The sequence below is a fragment of the Haliaeetus albicilla genome, chromosome 8 (genome assembly GCF_947461875.1).
Source record: "Haliaeetus albicilla chromosome 8, bHalAlb1.1, whole genome shotgun sequence".
Taxonomy (NCBI): domain Eukaryota; kingdom Metazoa; phylum Chordata; class Aves; order Accipitriformes; family Accipitridae; genus Haliaeetus; species Haliaeetus albicilla.
The window spans coordinates 26,708,067-26,725,740 of NC_091490.1; the positions used below are offsets into that span (position 1 = coordinate 26,708,067).

Consider the following 17,674-nt stretch of genomic DNA (forward strand, 5'->3'; position numbering starts at 1 on the left):
GGCTTGCCAGAAAAACTCCACCAGCCCAGCTCCCACCACCGCTTTTTAAGCTTCTGCAGTTTAAGTTTCTAACAACGGTCTCATGTTTGGAAATTATGCTGAATTATATCACACTATGATGCTTTCAGGTGATCGCATTGGAACCAATTCACTCAAGTCTTTGGTGATCCACGCAAATGCACCCCAGTTACGGCTTAATGCACTTAAGAGTTTTATGCTGCTTTCTTTTAAAGTCATTAAAAGTTGACCTAGAGAGATAGCGAATTCAGGTAAAGCGAAGTTAGGTCCCCATAAGTAGAACATCTCATTGCCCAGCTTAATGTACTGCTCAGCATTTTGTTCAGAACCTCTCATGTTTGGAATATGATGCAGATTTTCTTGGATAATTACATGTATGCTCTAGGGCTTCCATTTTGAAGCCATCTATCATAAATATGTACCCACTAATTATGCAAAATGAAAAGCTTGCCTTACCATTGCACAGAAAGTCTCGGGAGGATCTCCACACGTTATGTCTGGGGGATCCAGAGTCACTTTTACGTATTTGATCATGTCTCTGGCTTCCGGCTGGCAGGCCATGTAATCCCATACTTTTCCTTCTTCTGTGTAAATTTGAGTCTTACACACATCATAGTGTCCCCACACGGAAGGGTAGTGCTGCATCACGGAGGATACGGTAACCCAGAGGGCGTGAAGTGACAGGAATCTTGACAAATACATTTCTAAATCCTTTTACGTCACCTTCGTAAGGATGCTCAGTACTGGCGTACGTGCAGTCTATAGATTATATGTATACGTACATATACATGTATATATTTTGTAAAATAGGTTCCAACTCAAACGTGAAGCATTAGGATAGGGTGTTTGTTTCACTAAGTTGAAGACTTTGGTAGAAGCCACCCAGACCCCGATGACAGCCTTTCACAGCAATGCAGCGCTCGTCCTTTGTCTTATAACTTATCTGTCAGGGCTTCTTGTAAAAGATGTCCAACAGCAGATAATAATTTGTGAAGTTGCAGGTCTTCAGCTACTGTCGATAACCCTGAGTGATCCTCCGTGTTCAGGGCTCGCAGGGGATGCCCAGATGCACTGATAAATCAGTATCCGAAGCAAAAGGATGAGTGTCTACAGGCTGGTGTCTGTTTCCCATCAATCATTCTTTTCTTCTGGCACCAGCACCCTTTTAGAAACAATAAGAGTTAGAGTTATTGTCCAAGAATCAATGCATTACAAAATATATGATATGTTGACATTTTGGAGGTTTGATGCAATATAAAGCAAATTGGTATAATATGGATAACCTTTACCGTGGGTGCTGTGCTAGAATGAACAAACTAACAAAATCATTCACAGTGAAAAGTATTTTGACATGAAGGATTTAAGTCTTTTCTAACAAAGACAGATTTATAATGTTGCAGGTGAGTTACATGTTTCTGCTTCCAAAACTGTATTTTCACCCTAGGAAAATGGAGAACAAGCTACCGAACTCAACCATTGCCCACATCGTGCAGGCAGGGGAGCAGGCAGCCCAGTGCCGTGGGGCAGCAGCAGGAAGGCTCTTCTATTAAAGTGACACAGAGATGCGTATCAGGTGCTGATGGTCTCCCAGCAAGGGGACCTCAGCAAGCTCCAAAAGCCTCACGCATTTCTTAGATTTTTTTTCTTTTTTCTTAAGGGTAACAAAGATATTGCAGCACACTTCTGTTTCCTTGAAATTTCTCATTAGCATTGGAAGAACTTTGCTCCTTTTTTTTTCTTCTTTGAATTGTGATTTACTGATCACACTGATGATAAACTACTGATAAAGATAATGGTTCATTTGTAGCCAACTATAAGGATGCCTTCCCTCTCTGTTATGGCAGTCTTACTTTCCTAGGTTTGGGGGTGGGGGTACCTGTGTACTCAGTGTTTATTTCATAGCAGATATATCCCCTTTCCTCTCTTCAGAAAGCAACTAGAAATTCCCTTTGTTTGTATCACCTCAATCATATTATTACAGATATAAAATCCTAGGATGTTATTATGACAACTTAAAATACACATTTGCTAAAAAACACAGGTAAAAATACAAATTATGTATGAGGGAAACTGCAAAGACGGAGTAAGTACCCTAATCACAGACAAGGAAAACTGGGGCTAGGAACTCCAACTCATTTCTCTCAGCCTGTGCCTGACGTCAGCCCGTGCCAGCCAAGGACGGGGAGCCTGGGCGCTGGGCTCTCTGCAGGAGGAAGATTTCAGCCAGCTGCCGCAGCACCTCTGCACTCTTTTTGTCTGGATGCTAAAATCTAAGCAAACCCATCAGACAGATGGTAAGAAACAACTGTAAGTCACCACTTTCTGCAGCCCGCTTTGCTTGTTCCCAGTTTTAAATTATGCCCAGTGTCATGAACCCTCCTACACCCCAAAACCATGGGAAGTGGTATGTGACCTGGGGAGCTCCTGAGCATGTCGCTTTGGTAATACACATTTTCAAAACTTCTCTTCAAAGCTATTCGCAAACGGCCTCCCTATATTTAAATAATGCTTCATCTTAAACTGAGCTAAACTACAGACACTATGAAATGCCAACAGATGGTTGAATTGTGTTTCCATAGCAAAGTAATTTACAATAATTGCCGTATGGACGTAAATGCAATTTTCCATTATATTCATTTTATCAAGTGTTACCATACAACTCCCATATATTTTATCAGAATATGCAGAGAATATCTGAATTTTCATGCAATAACAATTCTCAATTAGTTCAAATATATTTAAGCTTCAAATCTGAATCTGACACAAAAGCAGAAATACCTAAGACCAAATTAAAATTATATCTTTTCAAGAAGCACACTGTGTAGTACCACTGTTTTTTGTAGCGACCTTACATTATTTTTGTTTCAATGGGAATGTTTACGTATTATCTTGGAATTCAGTAATTCAGAAAACACTTTCCATGTGATTTTAAAGACACCTCATGCTCTTCCCCTCTCATCCTTTCCAATGTATTTCACTATTTTGCAGGGGAAAAAACCACCCCCAAAATCCCACAGTTTAGAACAGTCATTATACAAAAGGGAAACTACTCTCTGCTAAAAAAGGAGCCAAATGACTTTAAATTTGTGACAAATCAAAACATACTCTATATTGGAGAAGGCTTGGTCATAGCTGGAATAAGCAGTAGGTGAATTTCATGTTTCTGTGTAGAACTAAGAAGTTACTGAGTTTAATTATCCTTAGACTACAAGCCTGTATATTCAGGCAAAAATGGATTTGTTTTCTTTAATATTTTCCTTGCTAGCTTTTCAGTTACCCGTAACCTTTTATAACTGCTGAGACTCAGATCCACTAATAAACAGGACTGGATAGGACTAAAATAAGGTGAAGCAAGCCACCACCTTAACACCCTATGCTAAAATACTTCCCATATAACGAATTCTCATTAAAGTAAGCCAGAGTCATAATGACGGTCATTACACAGAATTATAGACTATAACATTGATCGAATTTAGCGCATTGACAAGGAAAAAGTGCAGAGGAGTGCAAGACATCTGAGCATTAGGCAGATGTAGCAGCGTACGACAGGCATTCCTGACAAGAAGCAGCCAATTATAGCTTAAATTTCTGGCATATAACCAGTTCTGATTAATAGTTTTCCATTACATTACAGACATATTATTAATGTATTAAAAATGTCAAGCTTTGGCAAGAACTAATATGGCATGGCTCAGTTAGTCTGCAGTATCTTCTTTTAACGAGCTTCCATTGATACAGAGAAAGATATTGACCAAAGCACATTAAGGATCATGTGCTGAGCGCTGCTGGGGTTTTTCTGACAGAGCTGTTAAGATTTGTCTTGCTTATATTTATTCCTGCAGAGTCACTTATGACATGCATTCTACATTTCAGTGCTCTATTGCTAAGGACATATCTATTTGAATTATTCTGTAAAACACCGTTTAGACTAACATTTCTGAAGTTTACAGCTGTACCAGTTGTGTAGCGCTAAGCCTTGTGCTGTGGGCAAGACAAAGCGATGTTTTTTTGTCCCCAGTAATGCCTGTGCATTTGACCTTACAAAAAAGCAATCAAACAAATCAGGTATAACTAATGCCTGGTGCCCCGATCCCCTGCACCCTGCAGTGCTCTGCTCTTCGCACACCCTGGGTGTTGGGGGCCCGTGGGGGTGGCAAAGAGGGAGCAGCATCCTTACTAACTGAGGGCGAGGGAACGGCGAACTGCTGGAAGGACATTAGCTAATGTATGCAAAGCTTCCAGAGCACACCGATCCTGGAGATCTCCTTCGAGGGGCAACAGCGGTATGAACGGCAGGATGTTTTGGGCCTTGAGCATTCCCATGTGCCATAGCCCCTGCAATATGGAAAACACCGGGAGGCACCCGGGAGGCACCGGTGCTGAAGGCCATTTCTGCTGTCTCTGCCTTCCCCCAGAGCACCGCTCCGTCTGCAAAGTGCTGGGCATTCAGGCCAGAGCGAGTATGTTATGGCTGTTTGAGAAGAACGACACGCAGGTGATGCATGTGCATCCCTTTCCAGGTGGGTAAGTTGCACCTTGCGCAGCATTTTTTATTCTGCAGCCTGAGCAGATACCCTTTTCAAAAACCAGCTAAAATGCATCTCGTCAGAATCGGTGCCGCTGAAGAACTTCAGATCTCGTTGGGGGTTGTTAGCAAATACTCCTCCTCTGTCTCCTTCCATCCCTGTGAAAATCCACCTTCTTCCCCAAATAACTCCCCCCGCACAAAACCCGTGTCAGCTGCATGCCCTGCAAGAGCTCCCTGCCGGGAAGTCGCTGTGCAAACCGTACGGGTGGGCTCCTGGCCTCCCTCTTTGGCACACAGCAGGTACGCGAAGGAGGTAATAAAATAACAAGCGATTGCCTCTCACGCAGCGCATGCATTTGATAAAGTGTACGCCGCCACCGCGCACGAGTAAGAGCGACAGCCAAAACCAGTTATTATAATGCATAGCAGTCTGAGGAGAACTGGTTAAAACCATAAGCAAGGCAAGGAGTGCTGGCTGTCACCTCCCAACACTAGCATCTGCAGAACAGTTTTTTTTCCAAAGGAAACGTGCTTTAAGTTTGTATCCCTAACAGCTTCACCACATCAATGTATCTAATCAAGCCCAGGTAAAAAAGACCTTTTGTGTCCACTCCAGTTGCTAATTATTTAAAGCCAGTTTAGAACCTATGAAATAATGTGTATTACAAAACAGAACTAATCCTCATACCTGCAAGTTACAACAGTTAATAAAAACCAAGTGTTTTATACCTTGCTACACCTAGACAACTTGAGAACCCAGTACATAAATCCGGTATTTAAAAAACCCCACCAACCCAACCTCTTTTATAAGTGCAGAATTATTCACCTACGCAAACAAGAAGGGGGTCTGTGTTTAACAATTTAACAATTTTAGCTTTCCGTCTTACTTGGATGAAATACAATTGCTGTGGTGCCTTTGGATTCAAATGCTGCTCCAAATGAAGTTTAGGTTCTATTTTTATCCAGCTTATTTAACTATTTAGCAGAAAAAGATTTCCTTGCCTCAGGAGGAATTTAAAATGTCAATACCTATTGGCTGAAGGAAATAAAATACAGTGTTCTGCTACCAAAAAACTGGGATTCAGCACTATACTTAAAATATTTCTGGTTTTCCCACATCATTCTTTGCTGAGTGACACCTCACACTACTGTTGCCTTTACTTGCTGGGTATCATCAGCTGTCAGCATATGGAGTAAAAGCACTTCAGCTATTTAAATTTTAAAGGCTTTGTATGTAGCTGCTTTAAGTTTTTCCTCTAGAATCCTTATAATTGTGGCTTATTGCCTTAAATATCTCTGTACCTAACATCAACCTGTTCTGCAAGTTTCTTCTCTTGGAATTCAAGTTAGCATTTGGGGTGGTTGCAGGTTTTTTGGTCATTATTTTTCACCGTCAATAAGGTAATACATGCTCCTCAGACAGTGTATCTGGCATACAGGGCTACCAAGCTTTCAAGTCGTGGTGTGAGCTGATGACACCTCACAACTGAACGAAAACGAAAGCCTACGAGACCCTGAATTTGTTCTGTCCTATTGCCAGGTTTTACATACGTAGCTAGAAAGTTGGTGCCACTTCTTATCAGTGTCACAGGGCTGAGGGTTGACGGCAAAGTCCACGACTCCATGAGAATATTGCCACTAACTGCTGGAAACTCTCTGGTAAACATCCGTTAAAACTCCAAAAATATGGCAGAAATCAGCCTTTCTTTTGTTTCCAAATAGAAAACCAAACCAAAACAAACCAAAAATGCTACACACCAAAAAACAAGCCGGGGAAAGTTCTACTGTGGTTTTCTTCCCTTTGACTGGCTGCCCAGGCCACAGCTTCTCATCCTCAACCGCATTGTCCTTAGGCAAGACAGTGATTTATTCCCTCTTTAAACGCAACTCCACCGTTTGTTTCACTCACTGTCTGTGCTAACATCTCCACAGAAGTAAGGCTGGCTCCTAGCACATCAGATCCGGAATACTGAAAAGTTGATTGCAGAACAATAAAAGTATATTCAGCAGAGGCCAAAAATGCACACGCGCCAACTCCGAGAGCACAAAAGCATCTGTTTTATCGGGTTTAGCTGATCTGCGCTGCTCACGGCCACGCGGGGTTTCTTTAGGGGGTTTTGTGTGCGTGTGTGTGTGAGCGAACGTTTAGAAAAGCCGCCTGCAATTTCCGATGCAAGGGAGGGAACTGTTTCCAGGTTGAGTACCAGTGACCGGTCCGCTGCTCCTCGGCCAGCGCGGCTATTCCCCCGCCACCGCCCCCCGCCCTCCGCCAAACGGGACTTTTGGTCTTCCTCGCCCCCCCGCGCGGGAAAATCCGCGCCGCGGGGCGGCAGCCGGCGCGAGGGTCGGGCCCCTTCCCTCAGGGCTCTCCCGCCGCCTGCGCGCCGCGGCGGCGCCCCCTTCAAAGCCCGGCGCGGACCGACCCGAGCTCCGCCGGTTCCCGCGGAGGAGGCAGCACCGCGCAGGTACCGCCCCGGCCCGGGCCCCGGCCCCCGCTCCCGCTCCGCGCCGGCGGCAGGGGGCGCGCGGCCCGCGCCGATCCGCCCTCGGTCCGCGGCCCGAGCCTCCGCGACGGGCAGGGGCGGACGGGGACTCCGCCGCACCGCACGCAGGGATCGGCACACGCGCAGCCCCCCTCCGCGCCGCGCAGGCCCCTCGTCCCATCCCGCCCCGGGGCGCGCGGAGTTGCGGGCGGGCGGGCGGTACTCACCGCGCGGGCGCGGGCTCGGGCTCGGGCTCGGGCTCTCGCCCTCGCCTCACCGCGGGGCGGCGCGGAGCCGCCGCGGCGCCGGGACGCGCTGGGGCTCCCTCGGCGGCGGCATGAGGGGCCGCGGGGCGGGCGGGGGGCGCTTCCCCCCGGGAAAGTTGCCGGCGGGGCGCGGTGTCTCGGCGGGGCGCGGGCCGCCGCTGGCCCTAGGTACTTGTCGGCGTCGAAGTTTGGCGGCGCGCGGGCGGCGGGCGGCGCGGGGCGGCGCGGGCGGGCGGGCTACCGCTCTCCTCCGGCGCTCGGCGGGGCGGCGGGCGGGGCGCGGGCGCGCAGATCATCGCCGCGGGCGCCGTGCAGGTGCTGCCCGCCGGGATTCCCCGACCGCCACCGCCACTCAGGGCGGGGGCGTCCCCGCGCGGGGCGCCGGCGGCCGCGGCGTGAGGCGCGGGGAGAGCGGCGGGCGGGCGGAGCGCGCCCGGGGCCGCGGCGCGGCGGTCTCCGGCGGCGCGGCGGTCTCCGGCGGCGCGGCCAAACTTCGGGCGGCGGCGGCGCTTCCGCACTTCGGAGCGACCTCCCCGCGACTGCCGGCGAGCGGGGCGGCGGCAGCTACCCCACCTCCGGGCCCGCGCGACGCGCGGCCCTAGCGCCGCCGCCGCGCCCGCCCCCCCCCGCCGCCGCCGCGCTCCCCGCCCCGCCGCCGCCCCCGCCGAGCGGACCGCCGGCGCCGCCTGCCCCGCGGGGCGTGGGGGGGGGGGGGGGGGAAGGCCGCCGGCCTCCCGCCCGCAGCCCCGGCGGGGGGCGGGAGCCGCCCAGGCCGGCGGCGCCGGGTCCGGCGGGGCTGCGGCTGCTCCCTTCCCGCTGGAGCAGCCTTGGTTTTCCTTTTTTCACTTCGGCTTCGGCCTGGTAACGTAACGCGCGCGCGGAGATCGCCGTAAGTGCTTCTGCTCTCCGAGCCCGGAGCCCGTGCGGGCTGACCCGAGCGCCCCGCCGCAGCGGCGCTCGGGCGCGGGGACAGGGCAGCGTCCGTCCCGCCCGCCTCGCCGGAGGGTCCCTCCGCAGGGCTGGACGTGCCTGGAAAGCGCCGGTCCTTCCTCTGCCCGCTGCACCGAAGTGCCACCGAAAGAGAGGGAAAGCGTTATTTGTACTGTTGCGGTGCTGCTGTGACCGCCCTCCTCGTAGCCGTCCTTCTGGGCTTCAGAGAGAGGCGAAAACTCCGGCCCCACAATCTGCTCTGCCTGCCCGGTTCCACCCTGCACCCGCTCCACTTCTGTCATTTGTATGGGAGACGTACACAACTCTCCCCTCCAGACGTCTCCAGGCTATAAAACAGTACCTAAAACTGATAATGATTAGTGAGTCCCGTGTAGGACTTGTGCTTACTCCTGGCAACTGCCTGGTTACCGAATTTGACCGACTCCGGGTGCCAGCTCTGGCCAGTCGGACACTGGCTGTGTCCTGAACGCTGGGGAGCTGTGTCTGTCGTTCGTTTGCGTGTTTTGCATGTTAAGAGGTGTTAAATGGGTTTATGCAGGCAACGGTGCCATTGTATTCGGTTGACGAGATTTGGCATTTTGCAATGCCGGGATGTAGCCAGGTGAAAGGAGGCAGTGGAGTTGTGGTAGAGCAAGAGACTTGTTCTCCGTTTGGGCTTCAGAATTTGGTAGGTTGTGTAAATAACTGGCAGAAGTCATTGAGAAGGACGTTTTACTTCCTCCCCTTATGGACTGGTAAACCAGCAAAGTCAAAAAGATGCCTTCTAGTTCCTCCCAGCTTTTTTTTCCCCTGTGTGGGCTGTGGTGTTGCTTCTCTCTTTCCATTCCTTCTCTGGCATCTCTGCGGCTGTGTTAGTGCAGGCACCACATACATGGAAAAGTCATTTGTGTGGGAAAGCCGGGAATGATCAAAGGGGTGGGAAAATTCAGCTTCAGGGTTTTTCAGCCCCCAAAGCAGTTCTTGCTCTGTTTGCAGCCTCCTGATGCAGGGGAATTGTCCCCGAGCTGGTACAAAAGGATAGAAGATGAAAATGAGTAATTTTCTTTTACCACTTGAACTGGGAACATGTCAGGCATCGAGGCTCCTTAGGGCCTTTTGTAAAGGAGAGGGGCAAGAGTTTCACTGGTTGGAAGAAATGGGTTGTTCCCCTAATTACAAGACGGATGGCTGTACAGCAAAGTGCAAGACACCATACTCAGTGAGCCAAGTGCCTGCAGCAGCGCGTGCGGACAGACCAGCCCTGCTGCCCATGGGAGCTATTGGGGACCTCTGCCTTGGACGTGCTCCAGGCGTGGTGGCTTTGGCTGGCTGTGGGCAGGTCTGGGTCAGCTGTTTGCAGATGCTGCAAGGTGAATGGTTTGGCAGCACTCGAGGAGGGCTCTCTTGCTTTAGAATTGGGAGTGGAAGCCTCCTTTCCATGCGCCCAGAGCACAGCTCTTCATGTTACAATAATGCCAGTGGCAGTGGTGTACTTGGTGGAGAGCAGAGCTGAGCGTGCTGTATGTACCTGCTCTGCACCTTGTGCTGCTTGGGTAATGTGCCCTAAACCTCACCTGTGGTGTTGTGTTGGAAGTTTTCCATCCTTGGTGCTGAGTCTTTGGCCTGTCTGCTGAGACCATTGCCTGGCTGGTGGGACTGGCTGGCCCCAAAGATTAAAGGCAGGACCAAGTCATTTGACATGTCAAACATCATTAAGTTCTTCTGCTAATGATATTAGCCTCCTGTATCAAAGCTGGAGCAGCTGGTTCGAGTGCAGTGTCACCAAGTCTGAGATTAGATGTGCTGTACTAGTAAAAATGATGGCCAAAAATCAAATCCAGTCTGAGAATGCGGCCAAACTTCGCAGCCAAATTTTAAGCTTATCAGAAAAAAGGGATCTGATTTAAATTCTTTGTCTAAGGCTGTTGCAAGGATGGAAAAGCAGATGGAATTCAGCAGCTAGAGGAGACTTGCCTGTGTTGGTTTTGTGCTTGTTAGAGTCATAAGCTGGAGTAAAACATGGAAAGGGTGATGCCTTTATAATCAAACTGAAAATATTGCGCGAATGCCTGTACTGAATTTCTGACAGCCCCTTTAGTAGTGAGTAACAATTGTTCACATGTAAATGGACTGGTGACCTCACTGCCACAGCACCTTGAGGCTGGACTTTAGCAGGATTCCTAAAGCAGATTTGATATTTAGATAGAAAATAAGATTAACCAGAGTTTGAATGGAATATTTTAAAAGTGCAGACTACTGCAGGTCCCACTACCTGCTTTACCAGGTTGGAAATTTGCTAAAATGAAGATGTAGGCAGTCATTAAATACCAAAGGATGGAAAGTCACAACACTGGGAACGTGTTATCTTGAAAGTGTTTCCAGCAGTATTTCTTATGTCTTCTCAGTAATAGCTGGTATTGGCCCCTAATGGAATCAGGGAAAGGGATTAATTTTTAATTGCTGGCCCAAGCATGGGAGCACCTGTGTCTGTTAGGACACTCCTTGCTACAAGGCATAATTTCTACTGAAAGCAGCATATATTACTGGTACAGAAGCGGCACCACTGATTGCAAACTTTTCTGTAAAACAACAGCTGAACTGTGAGTTTTTAACCAAGTCCTAAACCTAATCAAGCTTTGCATGATTTCAAGCAGCGGTTTGGATATTTAGTGCATCCCCTCATGTGCTGTTATGAATCTTTTATTACCTGCTATAGTCCGAGTTGACCTCTAATGATACAGCAGAATTATTTTATTAATGCATTTTCCCGCAGCAGAGGACACTGCACTGGGCAGTAGCAGAGTCCCTGGCTTTGCCTGAAGTAACAGGTGTCCCTGAGGATGTGTCCAGAGAAATGGGGAGCTTCCCTGCCTGAAACCCCGAGTTTCAGTGTAGTGGTATCTGAGGCCTGAAGTGAAATATGCAGATGTGAGGTGATGCAGCGGCTGAGGCCTGACATCAAAACAAAGAGGCTGATGGTGGCGGGGCCGGTGCCCTGGCCAGGCAGCGGGGAGCAGGCAGCAGGTGCAGCCTTTCTGGGCTGAGCGGCGGCAGGGAAAGTGCCGCTGCGCGGGGAGCGGCTCGGTGCCACTGGGCATCTCTGTGCTGCGGAGCCGCTGCCTGGTCCACATGCTGCTCTGCTCCTCCGGCACGCTGCATACATGTTTCTGACCTCTTTTGCTGCCAGCTGAAGGAGGTTTTGTGAAGCAGCAGGCAAAAGGTGCGGGAGGCAAGAGCAGGAGGAGTGCTAATTTGCCCCTGCCTCCCCCTGCTGAGCTGAGACAGGGGTAGAAACAGCCAAGAAACAGCGAACTCTCCCAGAGGCAGAGCTCATCTGTCCACTTTATTGCTGCTTTGCCCACAGTCATTTAACCTCCTGGAAAGTCAATTGGTTGGCGAGGGTTTGAATGTTGGTCTGGGCTTGCACCTTTAGTGCCTCCAGCAGCGTCATTTCCAGCAGAATGATTGGAAAACTGTATTGAGATAAATGACAAAATCAAAAGGTTTCTGCATTTGTGCAGGCAGGGGGACAAATCCTGACTCTGTTCAGCGAAGCAGCGAAAATGCAGACGTTCCCAAGCAATGTTTTGCCACTGCTTGAGCTTCAACACAGCTGAAGGGCAGGGGACAGGGAGGCTACTGAAAAAAGTCACCCCTTGCTCTGAAACCTCCATCACAGTACAGTTTGCAAGAGGTTTTCTCTGAGCAGGATGGATGGCAGAACAGAAAAATGCTGGCAGCTACAAGTGCCTTGTCTAGACCAGGGCTTCCATCATAGCGCTCTGCCCAGGACAGACCTGGCTAGCAGCACTGGGAAGTTTTAATGGAAAAGGCTGGTGGAGGCATGCAGTGCTCTCAAAAGCCCTCCAGCCCCCGAGTAAAGTAATCTGCGCGGCCAGCTGGGAGTATGATGTTGCACTGACGCGCACTACATAAAGAGACGTGCGAGTCTGACATCCTACTCCTGCCTCCATTTCCATACGGCTTGATAATGACTTTTTCTGCTTCTAAGGGTAAGAAGATCTTTCCCAATCATGTTTCAGGGCTGAGAGCTTCTCTGAACAGGACATCTTGGTCTGAATCTTAAAATTGGGTATGTATGAAATCTGGGAGAGAGACTACCTCACCAGCAGGGTTCTTCATTTGACTGGGATTGTTGCCCACTGGCAGGGCATGCGACCCTATTACTCATTCCTCCTGTCTAGGATAGAAAAAAAAAAACATTTCAGGTCTTCTGTAAGAAGCGTTTTTGTAATTCCCATGCACTTCCCCAGGGAATGTGGGCAAAGGAGTTCCATGAGGTGTACTCTCGGTGAGAAGGCAAAGTCAGTTATTTGATACACAAAGGGTTATTCTTAAGTATCGGACTTGTTGATTCAGAGGTGCATATAAATTACAGCCTGGATTTCCGCTTGCAGGATGAAAAATGTTTTGTTCTAATAATAAATACTGAATCTCTGCTGTTTCCATTTACATAACACACATGACACAATGTGTAAATCCTTGACAATATTTTTTCAGAATTTAGCAGCTTGTTTTTCTGCAAACATAAACATTTATTTTTGGTGTTAATAATTAATAATACGCCACATGCCCATAATAAATGCAAAATCTAATCTTGTATAGACATAAATGTGTCTGCCAAAGTGGTCTTTCTGTGCTGTAAATGACTTTCACAAAGTGGTACCATACATTTTATTTTCAATCACTGGTGATTTGTTTTGTGAACAGATATGTCATTAAACTAAATGCTTTCCTTTGAAAATAACAAATAGTTCACACATTTTTTTTTTTCCCAAAAGAAAAATAGTCAATTATTAAAAAAGGGGAAGTGGCTAATATCAAAATCTTTGCAGCTGTATCCAAAGCAAAATTTAGACAGGAATGTGGGAAATCACAGCAATGGAGGCAAGGGAACATGAGATATGAGAGCATCAGTCCTCATCTCTGCAGTGGAAATAAGGAAACGACCTCCCTGGGGTCAAAGTCACTCCTGCAGTTGGACAGAGAATGACTCTACGTGGTTCAGAACAAGATACCGGAGTGGTGCAGGGTAGCAGATCTAGGTACACCCTTCTCTCACCTATTGATTCCTCCCTTCAGAGCCCAGTATTTTTAGGTTTCATCATTTCCTAGAAACTAGCAGTAGCTGAGAAACCTCCTGACAAAGCCTTTGGGTTGTATTGCTCTTAATGGCTGTCCCACCTGAAGGCTGGCACTGCGGCTGCTCTCAGTTAGAGCGTGACAGCTCTTCCTTACTGTGTTAGCACAGCCAGCAGCAGCTGCTGGGCTGAAAGTTGCAGCTGTGCTCGTGAACCCCGCTTAACAAATTGGATCATATTTTAACATTGATTTGTGGTACAAGATGGAATGCAGATTGTCTCATCATCAGTGAAGCCACACATAACTGTGGTTTGCTAAACTGCACTGGAAATAGCTGTCCTTACAGAGGAGGCTGAGCTGACTTTTGGGGAAAGGTAGGGATATGCTAACACCAGAGGAGTAACAAAACATTGAGGTGTTTTACTACTCTGTTTTGTAAAGACTTCATAGCTTTTATATTTGTTCTGCTTTTATTTATACTATTCCAACCAACTGATAACTCTTTTTTAGGTACCTCTCATCTTTGTGGAAGGTTTAACTATTCATTCAGTTCATTGGTTGTGGTTAGCAGTGTGTATGACATGAGGGTCCTCGGAAATTGGTCAAACCTTCCAGAAAAGGTAAATCTTAATATTCCAGCATGAAATAAGAGAGGAGATGAAAGAGATTTATCTGAAGCATTTTCACACTATCATTATGCATTCTGTAGAAGACAAAGATCATAAAAGTCCAATTGCTATTCATGGGCCAGCACTTATTAATCAAATGAAAATAAAGTGCCCTAATAAGGATGGGTTTAGAGTAACCAGGCTGGGCTGACTCAGCCATTTTTACACAGTGACAAACTCCCTGAATGGTATTGTCTGAGGTTCTTTGGAGGAAAGTTTTCAAAATTCCCCGTTTTCTGAATTTCCCTCTGCTCAGTTCACCTTCTGCTTGGGCACTCTTTCTGCTGGAAACCCACAGGCATGTAGAGCTTCATGGAGGCTCACGTTGCTGTAGCTGAGCTGAGTGCTGGGGGAGCCTACTTACCCACATGGGTGGCCATAGGGTACAGCTGTCAATACAAGTGATCAAAAATGTGCACAGCAAAGGTTTTTTTGCTTTTAGAAAAAGGTTTTTAAGAATGGAATGTTCTACAGAAATGGTTTGCACCAATGCAAGCTTCAGTCATTTTTCAAGCATAGTAGTAAGCATAATACATTATAAAAAGGAACAGATTATTTGTCAAAAAATATTAGACCTGTTTTTGAAATGGAGGTTCCATCTTTTAATTCTATGTTTTGAAAATATTTCATGTGCTTGTTTTTTTCAGCAGATAGACTTGTCAGGTCTTGGAGTCAGGGACTGCTTCTTATGTTTGCCTACAGAACCTAGCACTGCTCTCGGATGAGTTATGCATCTAAGGTTGGACTTGCTACATATAATACATACAGTAATTAACAGTAATTCGTCATCTGTTGTCAGGTAACTTCTAGCTGTTAATACTATCCTAAACATCTTTCCTTTTCAAAAATAGCTTTTTAATGACATGTAGCTCTCATAGTATGTATGTGATAGCTAGCTGAACCAACCAGCCACTCCAAATTCAGTTCCCAAATGGAGCTTAATGTTTGGGTACAATGATGATTACGTTTGCTGTGTTAAAGAACCAGCTATATTCTGTTCTCTCAGCAGGACAAAAGGCACATATTGAGAACTACCAGTTATTTACCCAATCCCACATACGTTCCTACACAAATATGGACATTTCTTAGTACCAATTTTAATGAGCCCAACATTTTAATATGGAATAGAAACACTCCAGGGATGATTTTCATTGTTCTTTTGTTGATGAATTTCTTTAATGGAGGAAAAGCATAGTTTAACATTCAGGAGTGAATTACAGTAGCGCTCTGGCATGGGATAAAAACACAAGAACAATGGGCAGAGATAGCATTTAAATTAACTTTTCCCTCCCAGTGAAAAGGAGAAATAAGTATATAAAAGCATTCACTACTTGAAAACCTGGATTATTAAGAGGCATTTTTGGGTGTCCATTTGATAGGAGTGTGGAACTCCTGGAGAGAGAAGTAGGGAAAACTCAGTTTTCATATGGCTGAACTACACTTTTGTCTGGTAACCATTAGTTTTGATTTGTGGTATACCATTACGAACCAGTGAAGGGCAGCACTAACCAACTCTTTTAGGTAACTAGAAAGATTACTAATTATGTTTTCAAGTTTAAAATTATGTAAACATTAATAATTTGACTGGATTTGCTATGAAATTGGTTGTGTTGCTGTATTACTGCAAAACAGTAACTTCAAGAGCATTCTGTAATCATCAGAGTGGAATTCTGCAGCTACAAATTAACAGCTTTTAATTTTAGGAAGTTTTAGGAAAGGGCATTTGATTTATTGAAAAGCTGAATCTCTTGCTAAGAGTATGGTCAATTCAGTTGCTTTTTTAGCATATTGCATAGGATCTACACATCAAAACAGATTTTAGCAGATTGAATTATGGTTCATATCAGAAATATGTACACAATAATACAGATATTTTTGTATTCAAAACATTGGAGGCATGGTTTTCTACACAAATCGGTAGATGAGATTAGTTAATATATTTCTGAAGTTTCCTCCAGCTTGCTTTATAGGAAATAATGATTTGTATGTCTGATAAACTCATATTTATACTCAATATAACAGGATATTGGAAAGAACTTTCATTGGCAATTTTATTTTTTTCCTCATGTCTGAAGATTTAGCTGTAAACTTGTACAAACTCTTTCAAAATACCATCTTATTTACTATGGTGTTTGGGAAGGAATAAATTAGAAGGTGCTATACTGTTTAGTTTCATTTTAAATGTCCTATGCCCATGTGCACATTTAAAAATTACTTTAACATCCTTCCCCCCCCCCCCCCAAAAAAGAATAATATCTTGACTTTCCATAGGAAGCTATGTTATAGTATAAGTCAATGCAAACAATAGTTCATCTGTTTACTTGTAAAAACAAAGCTATACATCATTCTGAATTGGAAGTACTTGTTATGACTGTGAAAAACAGATGAATCAGTCCTGTTAGATGATTAACTGAATACCCTGTAAATAAAGATCTTCACTGTGATTTTATAGTAGAGGAAGGTCTCTCCATGTATGTTCAAATAGCTACCAACAATATTAATTTGCAGCATTGTTCTTTTTTACAGAGAAAATCATTATTCTAATACTAGGAGTATTTTAGTGCTAAAGAGAACATGTTTTGACTCAGCTCATAAATGCAAGCATGCGCGTATGCAGCCTTACTGTCTCCTTCACATCCACGCTGCCCACCGTAGCCTCTGGCCACCCAGCCGGTCTGCAGTGGGGTTGCACAGACTGAGGGCAGTCCCCAGGGATGAAGAGAGATGGAGAAATGTGTCTGGGGTCTCCAGGAGCAGTTCTAAGTGGAGTGACTCCCGCTGACCCTTTGGGCGGTATGCTGCTGATTAGCTTTTTAGACACATGATAAAGATTAGCGTAAAGCCCACCCGTCAGGCAAGCCCTTGCCTATTAATCCAAAAGTGTCTGCTTTAACCTCAGAAGTTTTTGTGTGTGATATATGTAGAAGTAATCATTGCGTACGCCTCCACTGTGAGCAAAAAGCAAGTTTGTGAGAAAAGTTTTAAACAGTTACTAGAGTTAACAGAACTCCTTGCTTTATCCAGAATTATTTTTGTTGTTGTTTTATCTGCTCTGAATATTTGAAGTACTAACATGAATTCCATAGTGTCACTTACTGTGTACTTGCAATGTTTTGCATGATGTGAATGCTTTAGGTTTTTTTAAAGACGTCTTTACAGAAGTCTTTCTGGCATACAGCTGGCCTTCCTGCCAAAAAAGGTCCAAGTGGTGGAGAACAGAGTAGGAATGGCATCCGTGGCACTTCAGGCACAGAACAGTAGGCGTTTGGTCAAAGTGAGTCACCTTGTCTCCCTAGTGTGAGGAGATGAGATAGGCAAGGATTCATCCCATGTAAGAGATGTGAATTAGGGAGGATTAATTACAGAGAGGACCCAACTGGCAGCCTTAAGGCTTAAGGGTAGGCTCCAGGTGAGTGATCCCCCGGGCACAGTCTCTGCAGCCCTGGGACGGCTCTGCTGAACTGCTTTTGAGAGGTGCTGGTTTTATATCCTCGCCCTCTCTTTCACACAGATGTGCGATTCCTTCAGCCTTGCGGTAGTGGAGGGAGGTTGTCAGGGCCAAGATGACTAGTTGTTTTCTTTCTCTAGTAGACTTTTGTACTAACTAAACATAAATATCAGGATTTTCACATTCCTATAGTCAACAACATTTATTTATATTTTAAATTTCACCTGCAT

General features: G+C 46.2%; 1 protein-coding gene across 6 annotated transcripts in view; it reads right to left on the reverse strand.

Annotated features, from left to right (window-relative positions):
- The window catches only part of NTNG1 (netrin G1), a 149,886-nt gene extending 133,134 nt beyond the window's left edge, over positions 1–16,752 (reverse strand). The window contains exons 1-2 of one of the 6 annotated variants that reach the window (XM_069789462.1): positions 16,620–16,752; positions 475–1,180 (exon numbers count right to left, since the gene is read on the reverse strand). In XM_069789462.1, the coding sequence (XP_069645563.1) occupies positions 475–720 (246 nt within the window). In that variant the 5' untranslated portion in view covers positions 721–1,180; positions 16,620–16,752. Of the gene's footprint in view, positions 1–474; positions 1,181–6,304; positions 6,990–7,256; positions 7,731–16,619 lie in introns of those variants that run through there. The other 5 variants (XM_069789461.1, XM_069789463.1, XM_069789466.1 and 2 more) reach the window with 5 other exon arrangements.
- Between the last annotated feature and the right edge of the window lie 922 nt (positions 16,753–17,674).